General features: G+C 34.5%; 2 protein-coding genes across 2 annotated transcripts; one reads left to right on the top strand and one right to left on the bottom strand.

Moving 5' to 3' along the window:
- Positions 1–1755: 1755 nt before the first annotated feature.
- On the bottom strand, positions 1756–7916 carry TRIADDRAFT_52384 (uncharacterized protein; the record flags this gene model as incomplete). The annotated part of the gene is made up of 16 exons (XM_002108873.1): positions 1756–2120; positions 2288–2425; positions 2488–2628; positions 2697–3067; positions 3134–3227; positions 3317–3440; positions 3534–3683; positions 3769–3878; positions 3957–4000; positions 4592–4835; positions 5283–5316; positions 5422–5499; positions 5603–5761; positions 5883–5911; positions 6029–6095; positions 7785–7916. 16 exons carry the CDS (start codon positions 7914–7916, stop codon positions 1756–1758), a joined length of 2280 nt encoding a protein of 759 aa, XP_002108909.1.
- A 4019-nt stretch (positions 7917–11935) lies between these two features.
- Positions 11936–20851, top strand: TRIADDRAFT_52385 (uncharacterized protein; the record flags this gene model as incomplete). Its single annotated transcript, XM_002108140.1, has 23 exons — positions 11936–13465; positions 13656–13709; positions 13941–14093; positions 14908–14978; positions 15093–15189; positions 15427–15534; positions 15645–15743; positions 15857–15925; positions 16106–16198; positions 16299–16340; positions 16465–16591; positions 16723–16896; positions 17060–17175; positions 17481–17574; positions 17749–17786; positions 17926–18048; positions 18501–18635; positions 18714–18851; positions 19049–19130; positions 19517–19602; positions 19794–19910; positions 20010–20066; positions 20780–20851. 23 exons carry the CDS (start codon positions 11936–11938, stop codon positions 20849–20851), a joined length of 3675 nt encoding a protein of 1224 aa, XP_002108176.1.

Raw genomic sequence — 20851 nt, forward strand, 5'->3', positions numbered from 1 at the left:
ATTGTCTCAGGTGTTACAGTTTTAGGCTGGAAAGCCTACTTACTGTACAGTGTACAGTACAGTATTGTCTGTCAAGGATTCCTCTCTCTACTACAGTACAGTACAGTAGTACTGTACTGTAGTCTATGTGTTTGCACTGTACACTGTACACTGTACGGTAATGGTCCACGAACTACTAACTTCCGATGGCCCAAGAGGGTTACCTGCTGCTATGTGTGTAAATCCTGGGCAATCATACGAACTAAATCTTACCTAACTGTAGGTAGGATTTACCAGTCCACATTGCGCAGCATACAAAGTCCGCTGTAATCAAAACTTATTACTGACAGAGAGAGTTACGTAGACTTAACCCTCTATTTCCATCACTACGATGAAATCCACTTCTATTTTAGTATACTGTAATGTGCAGTATAACTCGAAATTAAATCTGCGCAGATCACATACAACTCCACATTCGTAAGATAGTCTTGTGCTTGCCTAAGTCAATGTGGCCTTTCATTTAATTACTGCAGTGATGCAGTTCAAAGAATACCAATAGGATTTAAGGTGTTAACGGTCTTTTGGATGTCCCAAACATTAATTAATTATCAGTCGACTATTTGAATTATCTCGAAAATTTTTGTTCTTCAATCATTGCTATCCACACATTCAGGAAATATTCAGAATCAGCTATATTACTAATGTAGTTGCAGCAATCGAGTTGGTATTGTGCTAATACAATTGTTATGTATGGAAGACTACAGTAACTTGTTGTACTGCACCTAACGTGTTAGCATAAGATAAAGGTGTAATACGTTATTACGGCTATACTATTTAAATGCAGTAAATCCTAAATAAGGGAGACTGTTAGTAAGCTTACTAGGAGGAGCGTATCAAAGTCCCTCGTGCTAACGTTCACGACTAAGAGTGGAAACACAACGGTAGTATTTACCGTTCGAAGTGCTAAATTACGATAGGTCAGCTGTTTGCCTGATCTGATACAGAAAATAAGACAGAATAGATTTACTAACGCAGTGATGGTTGTTGTATGTAATTCTGTTTGATCGCAGTTTACAAGTGTTGCAAAATATTTTGATAAAAAGTCTTTGATGATAGTTTCATACAAACTTTAAATTTGCATACTTACACGGAGATTTTTTCCCTTTTTAGAGAATCCAGCTTACACGAAGAGAAATTTCGTGAAGACTTTTAAGTACATTTAATTAATTTAGTTTTTTATGCCACTACGCGTGTTTTACAAATATACATAAAAAGTTTTATATTGATAATAAAAGTAGCTAAAACTTTATACAATGTTTTGCTTCAAATAGAACACTATATTGTATAATTGATTTCAGATTAAACATTATCACTACGGTTCTGCAGAGTAGATATAAAATTCTTTCGTTTATTAGCAATCCCTTATGCTAACTTTCAAAAAGAACGGTAATCGCTTTCTCAAATCTACAGATTATTTGTAGTGCTATAGAGTAGCAGCTCTAAAGCCTGAAATCTATTCTTTCAAGATTATATTAATTACTCTCGTATTTTTAATAATAATTTTATCATAGTAGTACCTCAATACTAAAATTTTATAATACTCGTAGTATAGCAACAGTTAATTTTGCTCACCATTATAATAATACAATTACCTTTCAGTAATAATGAATAGATGAAAAATAAGGTATATTAAATACCATTCAGTGAAGTTAGGCTCAGCTTTAGATTACTTAAAAATAAAAATATTCACAAGACTTCTAGGTTATGTAATCATGGTTAATTTCGCGTAGCGAAGGCGCTACTTCGCCTAATGCCAGCGCTAGAAATTCTAGATGTCCTATGCCGGTCATCTCTAGGATTACGCACACTCCGATCTCTGTTGGGGAACTGGTTAAAACCACTACGATTGTGGGCGGCATGCTTGTTTGTGCGCTCAGAGTGTGACATAAAAGAATTAGAATTTGAGGCAATACGGCCGCTGCTTCCGGGCCAATTGGCACGTCCTTCATCTCTATGTATGGCTTCTCGCTGGATCTTATATCTACTTCTTTCGTCACTAGTCGATCTAAAAGAATGATCCTTGTTAGGCTCACGGTCCCGGATACCAGAACTTCGTACTACACGAGCAGAGTTTCTGGACCCTGAATTTGGTCAAATTTAAATCATTAGAAAATTCATCCGCTGAGGGTAGACGAAATGTTTTATAACAATTTGACTGTAAGTAAGGATAAAGAATACTAGTCACCTTCCTTATTCCTATTATGAGTCGCAGACGTATCCGTCTGTAACAGACTTGAAAAACGCGTACTGTCGCGATCACTTGAACGCTCTGTTATTGGATGTGTATCAGTTGGATTATAGCTATGCTTTGACCGAGACATTCTACCATGATGGTTACTATCATGCCGTGATTCCAATCGAATTGGTGTATGTATCTGTCGTCGAGCTTAAAAGGGACAGTAGCGAATGTTAAATAGCTAGAATTATTCAGAGAAACATAACAGTTACTTTGTAGATAATTATAATAGCTACCCAATTTTTCTTCTGATGATGATGGCTTTCCCCAATCGTTTCTATGATGTACATGATATCGAACAACAGAGTGTCCATCGCGATGGGTACTATCTTTACTTCTTCTTTGTTGCAATTCTATCAGATATACGTAATTAGTCAGATAGAAGCGACATGAGATACGCATGCAATATATTTTATCAGACCAGATCCTAGGTTATTTCGGCGATAGCCAGCGTTAATGCTTCGAGCTGTATCTTTAGAGTGCTCGTACGTCCTTTCTCTTGCTAGTCTTTTAGCACCAGATACACCACTACTGCGATAATCAGGCGATTCTGCTGATCTTTTCAAACCATGCTGTTCATAACGGGAAGCTGATTCAGGATTAGGTCGACTGTGATGAACATCCCTTCTACGATTTTGATAGTCTCTAGGTCTATTTCTGTAACGATCCTCGTCTCGCATTACTCGAGCTTTATCCGATTGAAAACGATCTCTAACATGCAGATGCTCCTCCTTATTTTGTCTGCGCAACTTACTACTTCTGATTTCTTCTAAAGTAAGTACTTTACCATTTCTACGTATATTTTCGAAAAAATTAGATTAGATAGAAGATCAAAATAGTCAATAATTATTTTCTCACCTGCTCTGACTTCGAGGACTCGTGCCTTGTTTAACGTCAAGTGCTTCTTCGTTCGACCCTTTTCTAATGCCATCATTAGATTTAGATATGATATCTAAGTCACAATCATCGTAAGGAGACGAAAATTAAAATCAAAGATTTTGCTATCAAATTTATATTCTAAATGTGAACAATATAGCTCACTGGAGCGATTGGAATTCGAAAGTGTCTCATCTTCAGAAAGTTCTTTATTAAACCTAAATTTGGATTTACTTGCTTCTTGATCGCCTCTAACGACCTGAGCTTTAGATGTGTGATCACTCGTGGCCTGGCATGTTGGGTAATAGCAAGATCAATAAGATAACAGCTACTGTATTTAAAGTCAACCCAAACGGACAGATATCTAATATTTATGACATACCCATTCAATCGTGACAACGCTTCCACTTATATTGGTATTATTCAGACAAGCGATACATTCAGCAGCTTCTTTATGTCTTGCCATTTGTACATGCCCATAATACTTTGATTCAAGTGATTTCATACTTATAATAATTGTCGCACTTATTACCTGAATGAGTGATCATGAGTCAGTAATGAAATTTGTAATAATAGATTATCCAACTCTCAACATTTAGATAGTAGCCAAAACGTACCTTGCCATATTCCGATAACTTATCCTTCAAATCTGCTGCTCGAACTTTGTGCTGCAGACCTCCAATCCACAGGCTACAATTATCTTCAGTCTTTAGAGTGCTATCAGACTCTACACCAGCAAAATGTTAAATATTGATAGAAAAAATTTAGGTACCTTACGATAAGTTTGAATAGGTTGCCAGCCTACCTTTTTTAACATCACTTTGAGAATTATTCTTTCCTTCCGGTACCCTAAATGTCAAGATACAGTTGTGATGTCGAAAATGATAACTTTAGGACGAACAGAACACCTTATATAGCAGAGGTAGCAAAGAAAGCTTAGCTTGATAATTCTCGATATTCAGACATTGGATAATCAAAAATATCTCAGTGAAATTACTTATTAAGTGACAATATCGATATTAAGTACAATTTTTTCATACATAGTCGCAAGAAATATGGCACTTTCGAGAGAGATAGGATTACTGAATTCAGATTTGCTTTGTATGATCAAATGTTTATCAAATGATACTACAATATCATGCAATAGATGTGGTTTTATAAGTAAGTCAGATAAGCTTAAAAGGGGCGACGAACATTATCCTTATTATATTATTTTAGATTGCCAATTCAATTCGTGGACATTTCTAACCATTATAAGCTCGACGTAAGTTGCCAATCAATAAGATCATTCGGTATAATTAAATAGTGAAAATATTGAAGCTAAACGTTCATGAGATACCGCCATGTACGCCAAAGGACAAATCTTGCAAACTATGACTGATGATATTGATGAACGTTCTCTGATGATAGCAGCAATTAAATGAACGAAACATAACATACCTTTTACTCAATGGTTTTGGGATCACAGATACGTTTCTATCAGTTCGCTCACGTCCATGACCAAACTTATGATCGAGATCATTCCCACCCTCAGCTAATAGTGTGGATGGAGAATTTTCAGTCTCTTTTTCTACGGATATTTGTTCTTGCAAATCGATTTTGCTATTTTCTCTGTGATGTTGCTTATCGCAACTTTCATTACCAGATCCACGATCATCATCGGCATGTAGTTTGTTATGTTCATCTAATTTCATTATCAATGTGAAGAATGAAGAAAAGTATCATCGCTAGGAGGAATTGGCAGAAGGATATCTGTACGGATTTGCATAGAACTAAAATAGTAGGAATCACTTCGAATTCATAGAAATGTTATTTTGCGTTTGATTACTCATTCCAGGTAGCATAATTCGAATACTACGCCCGAATATTATAACGCGAAGGAGAAACTTTTATAAAATAACCGCGTCAAATTAAATGCTAAGAATCTAATCGACAGTTCTTAAACTAGGAATATTCAATGATCCTAAGGTTCGCCGACGAGTGAATAGGCTTAATCGTTGCATGCATTCCAATAAATTTAATGGTATGCTAGAGATAAAAATGCATTGTATTCTAGAGATATAGTATTCATCACTGAATGTTAAACTAAGTTGTTTATAGATATTGTAATTACAAGTAAATTATAACTCACCTTCATGTATTACTTGGGTATCTCTTTGATACTCCTAATGAAACAAAGCATATGTAGGAAATGATTACATTAATACATTTATTTAAAAACTTAAACTCTTGTGGCAAGAAAAGTATAGGAAACGCTAATATCAACTAACATTGGAATCATATTGCTGCAAGCGATTGTTGATGTCATCGTAGAGCTCATCCATTACACTAGGCATGGCTACTACTGTCTGCAGTGATTTATAAATTAAAATGAGTTAAAAATTAATTCTTTGTCTATGTAGTTATCATTGAATCTAACTAAACGTAATATTCACGTTAAGTGATGCTTACTAAATCATCACTGTTTTCGGTATCTCTTCTATTTGTATCCAATTCGCTTGAAGGTGAAATATCATCAGATATAACGCTTGTACTGAGTTCGTTGTTGTCGCATGATCTTTCTTCCTTTGCTTTTAATTTTTCAGATTCTTGTGCTTGTAATGGGCTTAACTAGTTTCGAGGGAAATACGTAAACTTATAATAACGATCGCTGTAAGCATGAGTCAATTCAAAGTATTTTTCCACTGGCGATGAGCTATCTTAAACTAGCTTTATTAGATATTATTTTTACATTTTCTTGATTTCTCACATCGGTCACGTCTAAAAGTAAATCAAAAATAAAACACAGTATTCAGTTCTTCCGTTATATCACATTTCAAAGCTTATATTTTAATTCATAGAGTGGATTGAAGCTTAGCCATCCATACTAATCTATACCTTGGCTAGGGAGGCTTTCAAATTGACTTTGACAGGAGGAAGTTGATTTTACTTCTTTTAATAGAAACTACATTAAATATAAAGCAAAATTAATGATTACTTTATTTTAAAAAGTGCGTTGATCAGTGACTAATCACTTGTTTAAAAGTGAAATAAGCAAAAAATAACCATTACCCTGTGATTACTTTGTACAACCTAAACTACAGTACACAAATCGAAGAGTTTCTTGTTTGCCGATAAAATAGAACGTACTAGTTGTAATAACAATATGTTACGGCCAAGGTACGAAATCGGTCATCGTAACATTTAAACCTCCATTTTTAGGATAAGTACAGTGCTGCCAAAATCATAATTGCGGTGTGTACAGTATAAACCCTCTCTACTCGAGGATATGGTATCAAGCAGTACGATACCATTCATGAGTTATAAATAACGAAATTTGGTTTTACAGTACGCGTAATTCGAAGTTTCAATACACGTCTATTTGAATGTTTTGATCATTTGCATTTTTTTCGTTCATTTAAGGTAGGTAGCCATAATATCTAACATTGCTCTTCCTGTGAAGTCTAGGCTATTAGCAATTTATTGTTTTACCATGTAACATTTTCACTTCGAAGTAGGTCCGGGATTAACGCCCAAATCGTCATTTTATGATACTGATAATCATCACATCATATTGGAATAAATACGATATGCTCCATGACAGAAATAGTAAGTTCATGATAACTTAGACGTTACAAGTGAAAGAATACTAAATATTCCAGCTCAATATTTTAAATAAACCAAAAAATTGCAAATTATCAAAATAATATTCCGATACAGGTACAGTATAGACTAAAATTATGAAATAAAGGGAGAAATTGTCGTTAGCAAGACAGGGAAAGCGCCATGGACTCATTCAGTGTACAGCATCGAATAGTTTGCTGTCGTATTCTCGATTAGGCAGGCTAAGCTCTTGTCAAACGCGTGATTTTACCGGTACGCCATAGCAGACTTGGTAGTGTTAGACTGGAGTGTTCCAAGTCACTCAAGTACAGTCACAGTACGTCATGCCAAAAATGAAGCCATCCTATATGTGTGTGCTGATGTCCAAATGATTGCAAGGCGTACCACTGGCCAAGAAAGCATGATCCATTTTTGAGAAAATTATTAAATTGTAAAGTAAATCTAAATTAATCCTTAGATGCACTATGTTCAATCAGTAGAACTTTCCTATCACGCGGACGAGTGGTAAAAGTATTATCGTGCTTTTCTGACATCATATTGATTCTAATTCTAGACATTTTCTTGACGTATCTTTTTCAGTTAATAAATTTCCCAAAAAGGCGAGTCGTTATGTCATGTAGGTCGGTAGGTAGTGTAACAAACAGCAACTGCGATGGAATTTACTATACTTTACTACCATACAGGACTTATTTTTAGCGTTGGCTGTGCTGACAAGAATTACTTTCGTCTCACGCGATTGCACATGACACTGAATATTAATACCACGATTACAGCTACCAAACAAGAAATATAATCAATTTATCGTAGCAGAAAAACGTCGTAAAACCTGTCATTATTCAGCTCAGTCAAGTTTGTTATTCTATTCACTTTATTCTCACTAGTATCTACGTCTTGCAGCATAGTGTAGTTGTGTGGTTGATAAACTTGTCGTCTTGATTGCGCTTCTATTGCATATTGTACCACAGGCGCGTATAGTAAACAGTAGAAGAAGAATTTCAATTATTTCAATATACGAGAGTACACATCGTACCTGTTTTAATCTATCAGCTAGGACTTTCTTTGCTCCGCTGGTTGTTAACCCTCTCCTTTTTAATTCCGCTCGTAAATCAACAACTTTCAACGTAGCTATCTCTCGACCATCAGGTAGTAGCAGTGTTTCCATCTTCCACTATTACTACCCGTCGCTCTGCTGACGTTTCTATTCTAATCGTGTAGGTAGTCCACAACCACAACTCGACCTTACGATACTGTACAGTGTACAGTGTCTTTGGCGTCTCTACAGTACAGTACTGTACATATTGTGTACTGTACAGTACAGTACGTATATTGAAGTTGGAAGGTCCGGGACTGGTCCGGACTGTGGAGGCCGAAGTGTGTGGAACATCTTTTGACAGTACAGTACAGTACTGTGCTGTTATTGTACAGTACATTACACTGAGTGCACAGTACAGTACAGTACTGTACTGTGTACTGGATATTGAAGTTGGAAGGTCCGGGACTGGTCCGGACTGTGGAGGCCGAAGTGCGTGGAACATCTTTTTACAGTACTGTTCAGTACAGTACAGTACAGTACTGTACTGTATACTGTACACTGTACAGTAATTGGAAGGTCCGGTCTGGTCCGGATTATGGAGGCCGAAATGCGTGGAATATCTTTTTACAGTACTGGTACTGTACATTACGGTACACTGAGTGCACAGTACTGTACAATACTGTAATTTTACGATTTTGAACTCAGTACAGTACTGTACAGTACTCTACATTACAGTGCACACGTGTTCCGACAGTAAAGTACTGTAGATTTGTCCGTACTGTACAGTACACAGTGTACAGTACTGTCTAGTGTACACTGTACAGTGTACAGTACAATGCAGCCAGGCGCGTGCAAAGCCTGAAATTTGAGGAACCAATCTCGTCATTAAATCCGGTCAGATTGATATACAGTACTGTACAGTGTACAGAAGGGTAGATCGATCCCCTTTCGATTGAATTCACTTTACAAGTCATTCTGAATTTCTTGATCGTGACGTCTAAATATGGTGGAACTAAAAGATTCCAAGTCAATCGCTAGTGTGGCGTTCGAAAACTGGATATTCATAGTTCCAGCAATCCTAGTACTAGCGATTATCGGTAGGTGGCGGATAGTTAACGATAGGAATTACGCGTATTGTATGTACAATAGATTAAAAAGTAAAAGTAATTGAATAAACTAAACTCTATTGGGTGTGTATGGTCGATAGACATTTTTCTTCAATTCATCACAACACTGGTATACTGTACTGTATGTAGTGGACAACGAACTAGTTTAATCTTACTCTTGCCTAGGACTGTATTCAACAATAAATATGCAATACTCAATCACGAAAGCATCCTTCAATTAAGTTTGAAATCAGAGCACTGTTGCCAACAGTTTTTACGCTTTCTCAATTGATGCTACCTAAAATGGTTGAAATGAAACGACTACGGTTGCTTGAAGTAGCTGTATCTGTATACATACATATTTCAAGATACTGTTTCGATGGTTGCCATACCATTCCTGCTATACGATATTACAGTATTTATCCCACTTATGACAAACTAACGATTTTGCATTTCTCTTCTTCAGCGATTGTTGTATACAGATTAATTACTACGCTAAGCAATAAGAAAAAAATAAAAGAAGAAAAACGACAGCGAAAAATGGATAAACGAGAGAAGAAGAAAAAGTAATAGTTGATTTTCCTATTGAGCTCAACTTGCACAATCATTGGATGCGAATATAATACCACCAGATGCTCGAAAAATGTTGGCAACTCAAAATTAAAATGACTTATTGAATTGATTAGGTAGCTATTTTAGTCAACTGTACGACTCGCTGTACTACAATATAACAATGTAGCAGGAATAAAATGCAGTTCATATTCAAACTAAGATCAACATTGATCCTCAAACTGCATTGGATCACAGCGGCGCAAAGACCATAACACAACTGCTGTATTTGATACAATCATTTAGTCGTCAGGTTTAATAAGTATTTGTAAATTGTTAATTGTGTTGTGTAGTATCTTTCATGGATTTTGTTAAATTCTACAATCTGCGCGTATTCTGTAGCACGAACGGTGCAAATATAGTATTTTTGTGACTGTGTACTGTACAGTAAAATATTTACTTTGGTTGGAACTTGATAAAAGAATTTACGTTTTTATATAGGTGTTTACAGTAAGCACTGTCTAATATACAGTAGTATACGTACGCGTATACTTTAGGAAGGACTGACTCTATGATAGTGATATTACTGATATACACTTGTACAGTAATTTACAAAAACGCCAATAAATACTTTGGATCGTATGAACGAATTGAGCTGTTATTAGTAAAGTACTATCTGAGCAGTTAGTGAATATTGCCGGCATTTTTTTGGACATCAGTCTTCTACATACAGGTAAAAAAGGAACACCATACAGTACCACTGATTGTACTGTACGTGCATAACTGATAATTGGAAAGTGCTAAGATTAGTGTAGTTTGACACAGAATAGCTATTAATCTCATCATTAATATTTTACTATCTTAAAATCACCGATCCAGTATGAATGACTGCGGCGCCGAGCCGGTATAAAATCAGGGAGGGCTACGGAAGGGGTTCGCCTACATCCACTCCTACAGTATACTTCAAATGAATGAAAAAATTATAAATTATATATTAGGGAAGCATTCCAATATACAGTACAACATGTGAAAATCATGAGATGAAAAGAGATTTCTCTGTTCACAAGTCAAGAAAGTTAGCGTACACTGTTCGCAAAACGAAGGAACATTAAATGCAAGTCTGTCGAGTCGAGTCGGACCGACCGTGGCCTTTCCCTTTTGCTACACATTCTATCATCACGAAGGAAATACGTGCACAGTATGCGCAATGAATAATTACTACATGTTCGTAAGTTATTGTTGACGAAGCTTGGATTTGTATTGGTACAGTAGTGATGACATTGTACTGTACTGTACAGTACAGCAACTTGTATACGACTAATCGGAGCACAGTACATCCGGGAAATGCCCGTTGTACATCTGATTATTTTCGATGGCACCCTGAAAAGATATAATTGTGTAAGTTGAATCAGGCCCAAACTAGATCAATTCTCTATCTAGTTGTAGCCTAATTCTACGGGTATATAATATACTGTAATATCGTTTCCACAGTAATTTTAGTCCACAGAGGAATCCAGTACTATAAAAGCTTTTTATTACAAGGTTCTAAAGAATAGTACAGCAATAATTAATTACTCACAAGAATCTAGTCTAAAGTAATCTGAGCTCAATTAGATATCAAATCTTTTCTCCCTTTACGCTCAGATTTGTACACCTTATATACTTTTCTCTGAATCTATTTAAGGCAATAACATCGTCTACAATCAGACATGAATCATCACTACATTTTACAGTATTAATCAAACTGCTTACAATATTATTACTTTACCATTAATGTCCAACACCGTAAGGTATTGGGCATCTTTACAATCTTAGTATTTCAAGTCGTATAACGTCCTGTACCATAATTAGTTAACAGCTATATTAGTGAATAACACTTTCTAATATAGTAGTTACCAGTCACCTAAATCTAGCAGCACAAGAATATCTATTTTTAGAAACTTAACTATTCTAAATATAGTACACAACACAATCAAATATAGCTATCGCTACAAGCGAATATAGGGTGCATCACTACATATACATATATAAATATATTTATGAACAGGAATTTCAACGGAACATAACTTTGATTTTTGAACGAAGGGGTGGCATCGAAAATAATCATGACCTACAGTACTGTACACAGTACTCTACTGTACAATGTACTGTAAATAACAGTGTACAGTACAATGTCTCAAATTTCCGAACTGTAGTGTACTGCACAAGCGCACACGGTACCGTACTGTTGGCATCGAAAATAATCATAACGTACTCTACTCTACTGTACAATGTATTGTAAATAGCAGTGTACAGTACTGTATGGTACCGCACAATGTCTCAAATTTTCGAACTGTAGTGTATTGTACTGCACAAGCGCACACGGTACCGTACTGTTTACAGAATTACAGTACTAAAACAGCGCAGCAGTAATTAGACCTGCTCCGAATCAAATTTATTTACTATTGGTTACTCTAAAAGATGATGATTAAAATTAAAATTTAAAAGCTTGACATGTCCAACGCAACTTATGCAAGTATCGCAAGTAAGAGAATAGCGCAAAGTCTTTCTGTAGGTTTAGAGAATACAGAAGATGAAGTTGTATTAAGTGATACAAAAAATGATTCCCAGAGCATGATTACAGGTGATGATGACACCATTTCAAATGATGAAACTACAGTGCCTAGTAATTTAGCATCAGCGAAATCTGAAGTACCTATTAAAGATCTTAAACGGCATCAGTTGCATCATGTGAATTTAAAGGATGCAAACGCTGTAACCACCAATTTTCAAATATGTGACAGTGATCATATAGAGGTGACTACAACTTCGTTATCACCTGGTAATATTAAAAACTCTGAGAAAATTGTTACGGAATTGGATACAAGCATTTCTGACAACACTGCTAAGCCTCATTCTTATATCGCTTTCTCCAACGAACAGAGTGAGGAAGATAGTGATCAAACATCGCATGCAAGACGAATTTCCGACGAAATTGAGCCTCATTCTTCATATGATAACAACCCTACAGCCTCGACAAAGTTAAATTTAGGAACAGCTGGCAGCAGCGCAACAGTTAGGGATAACGTTCAAATCAGTACGGCGACATCGAAGCCATTTAGTAAACAGTCATCTCGCTCTCCTCGCCGTGTCTATAGTATGCAAGAGAAAATTAATTCTCGGATGCATAATGAAATCCGCAACAGGTTGTCAAGGACTGCAACAGAAACTAATTTATTACTGGATAACAATGACGATCGTTCTAGAGAGATCAATCAAGATCGAATCAATTCCGGAACTCTCCCCGGCCTAGGCCTAGAAGTTAAAACCGCTTATCCATTAGGTAGAAATAACAGAGGATCGAATGTTGCAAACATCGATAAGGTCAATCCTCAAATCTTTCAATCTCCAATCGAAAATAAAACATCTATAGCTTCCGATAACACTATTCATAGTAAATTTCGACAAGCATCTGCCCGCTTCAAATCACTTAAAAATAATGGACAGAAAATTTCCAATGAAAATGATAGAATATCGACCAGCCAAGACTTAGTTGATAACTCGGATGATAATAATTATTCTTCAGAAGTTAGCATTGGCCCTAATGATGAAGTGACGGATAAACATACTCTTAAGTTACTATCCGTTCTGCAGGACGTTAAACAGCATGAGAATGACTACGAAAAGAAAAGAGATGAATTGAAGAATTCTTTTTACGAATTAAAAACAAATTATAAGAAATGTGGATTAGCAGTTGGAATCGGTTTAACCATGGCAACAACTATTATGTCTGCTGTCGGATTTCCACCCTTAGCTTACTTCAATGAACCAATTCAAGCTACTGAAAGTGAATTGCCGTCTCAGTATTTAGATAGTAATTCTATGTCAAGTATCGATAGTGATTCCGATGTTAATATCAAAAAACGACAGGAAAATGAATGGTCTAGAACTTCAATTGAAGATGATGAAGATAATGTAAATAATAGGTTGAAAGTTAGGCCTAAACGAGGACGCACTAATACTGGATTATTTGAAGGAATAAAGGTAACTGAAGATCATCAAATTTAAAATGCTATAGTGTAAAAAATTGATAAAATATCATATACTTGGTCTCCGCCTTCCAGATTTGTTAGTGTTTCGCTTTCAATATATAAATCCATAAATTTCCTATAACTATCATTTTGTTGTTGAAAAAATTCAAGTGGTTCTATTGCCTTTTTATTTTATGAATAAGGCAAATTTAAAGATGAGTAGCTCGGACGAGATCAGTAACGGTCACAACACCAAGGTTAGCTGTATTTCGTTATATAAATTAATTAAAGTTAATAGTAATTTACAAGCTTAAAACTAAAACCCAGCGACGGTTTAGTCCAACGTGATATTATATTAATTTCCTTTCATACGCATGTCACATGGATTTGGTTGATATCTTCTAACAAAGATTTACTAATGGCATTCAGTTATGAGTCTTTGAGATCAAAATTGGTCAAATTTCTTGTAAATATATATTTTTTAATAGGAAATAATTTCGGAATTTGACGAATTTCCTTTCCTATGTGACTCGTTACCTAGTACTTTCCCTGGGTTTGCACAAGATAAAAGAACTCGGATTGTGTTGGAACTCTATGAAACTGAATATAAATATGTAGCTATATTAGAAACATTAATCGAGGTATGTGTACGACGTAAAGTGAGAAATATTATTTTTCGGTACGCTGTAAGCATTGATTTTATATATCTAGTAACAGATTCGATTCGAGAACGATATTCGCCTACGCTGATATAGTGACTTTTTTATTGCATAACTGCTTTAAAAAAATAGTTTCTGACTAACCTATTATATTATTTACAGTCAGTAGATCGTGAAAGATATAGAGCACTGTGGTAAACATCGATCTGTTGTAACATGAGTCAGTAACGTTTCTCTACACAATATTATGCTAACTAATAAATTTAATAGTCGATAATTATAAGTATTGATTTTACTTTTAACTGTGCTATAAATCTTAAGCATTAATGTAAAATAATTTTAATTTACGTGCATTTAAGCTTACGATGGGATATTAAATAGTTCAAATGTTAATTATACATTGTTACACCTGATGTTGGATTAATAGTACTCGTACATCAGGAATCATAACTCGTTTATGTCACTTGATTCGATAGCACCTACGACAACAGGTAGTGAATGCCACCGCATTAAATGATATGATACATTACTTCATATATCTTGAATTCATAGGGTATTTTTACCAAAGGAGTATCTGCCATTTGTTAAATTTAGCTTTTTATAGTTTATAGTTTTCTTTGATAATTTATGCGTTTATATCGTTCGATGAAGAAAATCATTGGTCTCGTAATATTCTTTCGGTATTGCAAACTGCCTACTCCTGAAATGAAAGCTAGATATTGTCATGCCTTCAATAAATAAATATTATTATCTGCAACTATAAAACTGTAATATTCTCAAACCTATATCCATATAGGTATTTAAGAAACCATTACTAGGTATTTTAGAGCCTAAAGAGATTAGTATGATTTTCGGCAATATCGAAAGGTAAGTTAGGATAGGTGTTAGTTCATGCGGTGATTTATACCTAGTATATTATTTGATTTAAATTTCTTTATACCCGTACACTATATTCTGATACCACCTATATATCTTGCGTAGTATCTTCGACTTGAATATTGAATTATTAACCGAATTACAAAAATATTTACTATGTTGGTCAGAAGATCAACAGATTGGACTATGCTTCTTGAAGAGGGTATGCACATATTCGCGGTATAAATATAATTACAAATTGTGCTGGTATCCTCTTTCTTCATTACTAATTAAATGCAGATTAGATTTAGATTTGTAAAAATACAATCGCATAAACATGCTAATTGTTTGATATGGTATAAAGTTTGTAAATGTGCTTAAAGTAAACTCGTAACAATCCAACATTTGAAAAACAAATCTTAATTTTAAGATGACTCTGAAGGAAATTGATTTATTTTAGATGCCCAGATTTATAATTTATATCGACTATTGTAATAACTACGATAATGCGGAGGCCGCATTTAAGCAAAATCTAAGAAAGAAAAAGGACTTTGAAGAACTTCTTAATGTTCGTAAGAATTAAAATTAACTAGCTGATGCATTAAAAAAAAAATGAGCATTAGCTTTGGATCTTAGTGTTGCTTTAGATTAATATCTTATAATATTTTCCCGCAATAGGTATGCTATAATCACTCTCGATGTCAAAAAAGCTTACAACTTCCTTCTTACCTTATAACACCGGTGCAACGTATTCCAAGATATTTGTTGTTATTTAAGGTTAATTAGCCGTCCACAATGTTTCACACCCTATTTTGCAAAATTACTGACGCTACTAACGAATATAAATTAGAAGTGCTGTTTAGTGTCTAAGAGTATTTTTTAATTTTTAGGATTTGATCGATAAAACTGATGAAAGTCATGCCGATTACGAAGATCTTAGTCAAGTTTTATTAGAAATGGTTAGACTTTACAGAATTAATTAATTTGCGTATGGAATTATCGCAGATTTCATGATTGGCTGTTACAAGCGTATTATCTGCAGTACAGTAAACGCTTGGATAGTAACTGGATTTTGACAATTCTATATGATAAGGTCCGTAAGATTTAAAGATATGCTCATATTTTTGGTCTTACGGTAGGAGGAACTTGCCGGGATGATCAATACTAGTTTAATGGAAGTACAAGGAAAGAAGGCTATGGCCGGAATTCAGTCATCTGTAATCGGCCTGCAGGTTAAGTACTGAAATGTAAAATACTATACAAGATATTGTTATTTGATCTTTGTTGTATGTGTAAAGAAATTTATTAATATTTTCTTATATTTCCTAAAAGGCCTTTAATATTGAAAATCGTACTTTAATTAAAGATGGAGAAGTATATTTGATATCAAATAAGAAGCCTTATAGAGTAATCCGAAATACGCGTATAGCAATAATTTTTGAAAACCGAGTTTGTCCATACCGAAATAGTTACTGACGCTGCAATGTACTCTTAACAGTGCCTGTTATTCAACGACTTGCTTATTTTTGCCATTCATGGATCAAAGAAATTAAGTGCGGTTGAATTAGTATTCGATCTTGATGTTATATGGTTTGAAGATCTCTGTGATTTAGACCCTCAAACAAGTAATCACTAGAAAAATATAATTTTCTGTAATTTGTTTAATAATACATTTACTCTATTTTACTTAATAGATGTTTAACTGCTACTTTCGTTCTAACTTACTCTGGATGTCATGTTCTATAATTGTAACTAGCTATTGAGGACGCCATCGAAATTTATAACCCAGAGCGAAGTTTTACAATGTATACTAAAAGTAAAGATGAAAAAAAGTTATGGTTACAAGCTTTGAATGAAGCTCTAATTGCCCGATTTTCTAAGCCTGCCGTATTTCAGCTTAGTGGAATGCCTCGCATGAGGCCTGATATTAGTAAGAACTGTCGATCTTATCTATAACCACATTATCAACATATTTTTGATAGACTTTCTTGAAAATAGTCGTCGCTTTCCCTGATTTAGATACGTATATCCAATAGCCATATATACGGTATTTATGATATACCCCTTTCTGTAACATACGTTATTTTTATCAGAAAAGAGAAAAGTGTTATTCACGTATAAAGATGGCAGTACTTATGATGGCGAGTATTGCGAAGGAAGGCGTCACGGTTACGGGGAAATGACATGGGCAAATAATTCGAATTACATTGTAAGGCTGTCTTACATCCTAACCGTTTATAGCAAACTGAAAATATCCGGCTAGAAACATTTAATTTATGTAATAAGTTGTAAAATTGATGTATTTGCTCGACTGATGGGTAGTTGTATAAAATTGTACTATACATGTGTTTGGATAGCATGTAGCTTAAAAATTATAAACTTAGTGATACAATTGCTAATATCTAAGTTATGTTCTAAGTAACACACGTAATAAGCTCTTTAATAAATTATTAGAGTTGACGGCATTGCTAGCAAATTTTTCTTAGATGCCATGTTTTTTATCGTTTGTTACAGGGATACTGGGTTGATGATCAAAGAGCAGGTCATGGTGAAATGAGTTTTAATACACTAGAAATATACAAAGGTCACTGGAAGGATGATCAACCAGGTGCTAAGGCATATTAGGAGCCGTAGTAATCGTTTAACGTCATATTTATGTAAAATATCAATAGCACGACTGCATTCTAAAGTGTGATGCAATCTTTAGATTTACGGATCAGAATTCGTGGTAGAATTTTGATATACCGTTTCTTATCCAATTTTTGGATTGTTTTGCATGTAGACGGAGAAGGGGCGTTATATTTTCCATCAGGCACAGTGGTATCTACGACGTGGATAGATGGACGCAAGTTTGGAAGAGTAATAACTCCTATTAGTACAATATTACGTTTGGTATTAATTAAAATATTTAAGTTATTAATGGGTTATTAAATAAGGTCTTTACTTGCTATAAATTTAGGCAACAGTCAAATTTGGTAATGGCGATGTGTTCGAAGGAATGTTTATCAAAAACGAATTTGAAGGTCATGGTAAATTGGTTTGTAAAGCCTTCGTATATAACGGTGAATGGAAGAACTCGAAAGTATGTGAATTATGAAAGCTACCATCGATATAAGCTTACTCTTCTCTACCGTTTAGTTTACAAGTTTTTCTACGTTTATCCATAATTCCCTATCATAATACTGATCACTTTACATATTTTAGTGGAATGGTAGAGGAAAATTACTTAGAAAATCGGGAGATCATTACAGGTTAGCCTTAACCCGTATCGTTGGACGTATTTTTTAAATTGAAGTTACTTTATATTAACTTGTAAGTACTTTTAAGTGGCGACTTCGTAGATAATACAATCAGTGGTTTTGGGGAAATGAATTATTGCAATGGATCAAAGTACACTGGTGAATGGAAGAATAACTTGGTATTAGTTATTCACTTTTTCATATTTGGCTATATTTAATAGACTGTACTTATAGGCGTTTTATGGTAAAACATAAATTAGATCTCTAATTTTCTTTATTGGATCACATCTGGTAGTTTCATGGTCAGGGCACTTTTGAAACGGCAGAGTATAGTTATGAAGGCAGCTGGCATATAGGACAAAAGCAAGGCAAAGGAAAAATCAGATACAGTAATGGAGAGTGTTATGATGGCGATTGGAAGTGCGATAAGGTATTTCTACCTTAGTTTAGTTTCTGTGGATCTCCATACTTTGTAAATGTGTTCATGCTGGTAATGTAAATTATTTAGAAATGGGGGCACGGTATTACAACATTCAGTAACGGTAACAAATACGATGGTGAGTACCAACAAAACCATATCTATGGATTAGGCAAAATGGTATATGCTTCTGGTGAAAGCTATGATGGAGAATGGGTCTACGAACAAGTAATGCAGTACAACATATTTCTTATTTTTTATAGCTAAGTATTCAGCCAACGTATATCACCAAACTGTGTAGAAAATAGTCATAATGAAACCGAAGTATATATCGGTTTTTGACCACCTATACTCATACAACCTAACAATATTTAGCTAATTAAGTCAAAAATGTAACTTGTAATACAAATTTGAATATATCATAGTTTCATGGTATGGGAACCTATAAATATCTAGATGGTTCTGTATATTCCGGTTCATGGCAAAACGGCTGTCGGTGTGGCGATGGTAAGTTAACGATGAGTAATGATAACCTATACGATGGTGGATGGAAGAATGATAAGGTAATGCCAGTAACTAAACATGACTATAAAGATCAAAATCTAATGAAACTTATGATATAGTACTTTTCAATGATTTGATTATTGTAAAATCCCGGAATTTTAGTTTCACGGCTTAGGTACCTTGTCCATGCCACTTTGTGAATATAGTTACGAAGGTTATTATTGACTAGAAATCTTCTTTTGTAAATTTTACTATTGATTTATTAGCTTTCTCACACCTAAATCTTATTATCGTTATTTACGTACTTAAAATAATAAAAAGTTACGGTTATCGGACATCTTATACGAAATGAATTTGATCCTATATTTACTGATAAAAATTTGGAATAGGAAACTGGGTAGACGGCAAACGCTGTGGTGAAGGAACTGAAATTTCAGTTAATGGGACATACAGTGGATATTGGAAAGAGAATCTGGTAAAGTATAGAAATGAAATTTATATTAGTATGGACAAGCATTAGGGTATATCATAGCTATTAGACTTAATTCACTGACTTCAAGTATAGCAGCCTATCATAAGAGTAACCATCAATCTATGATAGCTGTTGGCGCAGCTTTATAAATCAAACTAAGATACTGATATACATATTTGGATTTAACAATATAGCGTCATGGAGAAGGCATAGAACAATGTGAGGGGATTTATTACGAAGGTTATTGGAATATGGATAAAAAAATCGGCAAGGGAACACTAAGATATTCCGAGGTTGATGATGTTTTAGAAGTAAGAAGTCTCATATAACATATGCTCCTATTGAGTATGATTATAGCATGCTAGAAGTGTCTCAGTGTTAAATATCTATTTCATGTTATCTTATTTAAGTCATGGGTTAATGGTGAATCTGTTGAATATGATGGTAAAACAGCCTTTTCGCTTCCGGTATTGATAAGACATGATATCAATGAGAAGTACTGATCAAGAAAATTTAAGTCATCTTTGCTAAAAAATTCTCGTGAAAATGCCGAAAACCTAAACTTACACGGTTAATGTTTACTATAATACCTGCAAGATCCTAGTTGGCGTGCTGAGTATTATTGCTATTACTTTTGTATAAACAACGATACCCTTACACTGTCTTATCATGCCAATTTATAGAACAGGTGTATCTTGAACTTCTTAGCTTGATATGACTGCTTTATTGCATCTCATGAAAGTTATCTCGCTATGAAGTTGGTAGTCTATTTATTATAGCCGTCCTAACGTAGATACGCGTATAATACGTAATACCTTTAATATAGGGATTTTTATATACAGTATTATGAAACAACGGTGATTAAGATTCGTAGAAAAAAAAACTGCTTTTTATTTCTTTGCAAAAGAATAAAACGAAAACAAAAAATTTGCTGATGGATTGTAAAGTTTAATGGGCTTGAATTAGAATTCTTGAAAGTTTATAGGGTAAAGGTAATCGTCTAATCAAATAGATCCAGATTTTAAAAATCTTTGCAATCGAGTAAACTGATACAGTTTACGTTCTATGGAATATGATGCAAGTTGCCCTTAAAAGATGTAGCTGTTACGTAGCATCTCAAGCGTATATCGTATAATAATTATTTCTCTCTGATACCGCATATTAAAACTCATACTTACAGTATTCCAACCCACGATTGTTCGTATTATTCGAGGAAAATAAATTACAGAAGTTAACGAAAGAGGAATACTGA

Source organism: Trichoplax adhaerens, genomic scaffold (assembly GCF_000150275.1).
Source record: "Trichoplax adhaerens TRIADscaffold_1 genomic scaffold, whole genome shotgun sequence".
NCBI lineage: Eukaryota > Metazoa > Placozoa > Uniplacotomia > Trichoplacea > Trichoplacidae > Trichoplax > Trichoplax adhaerens.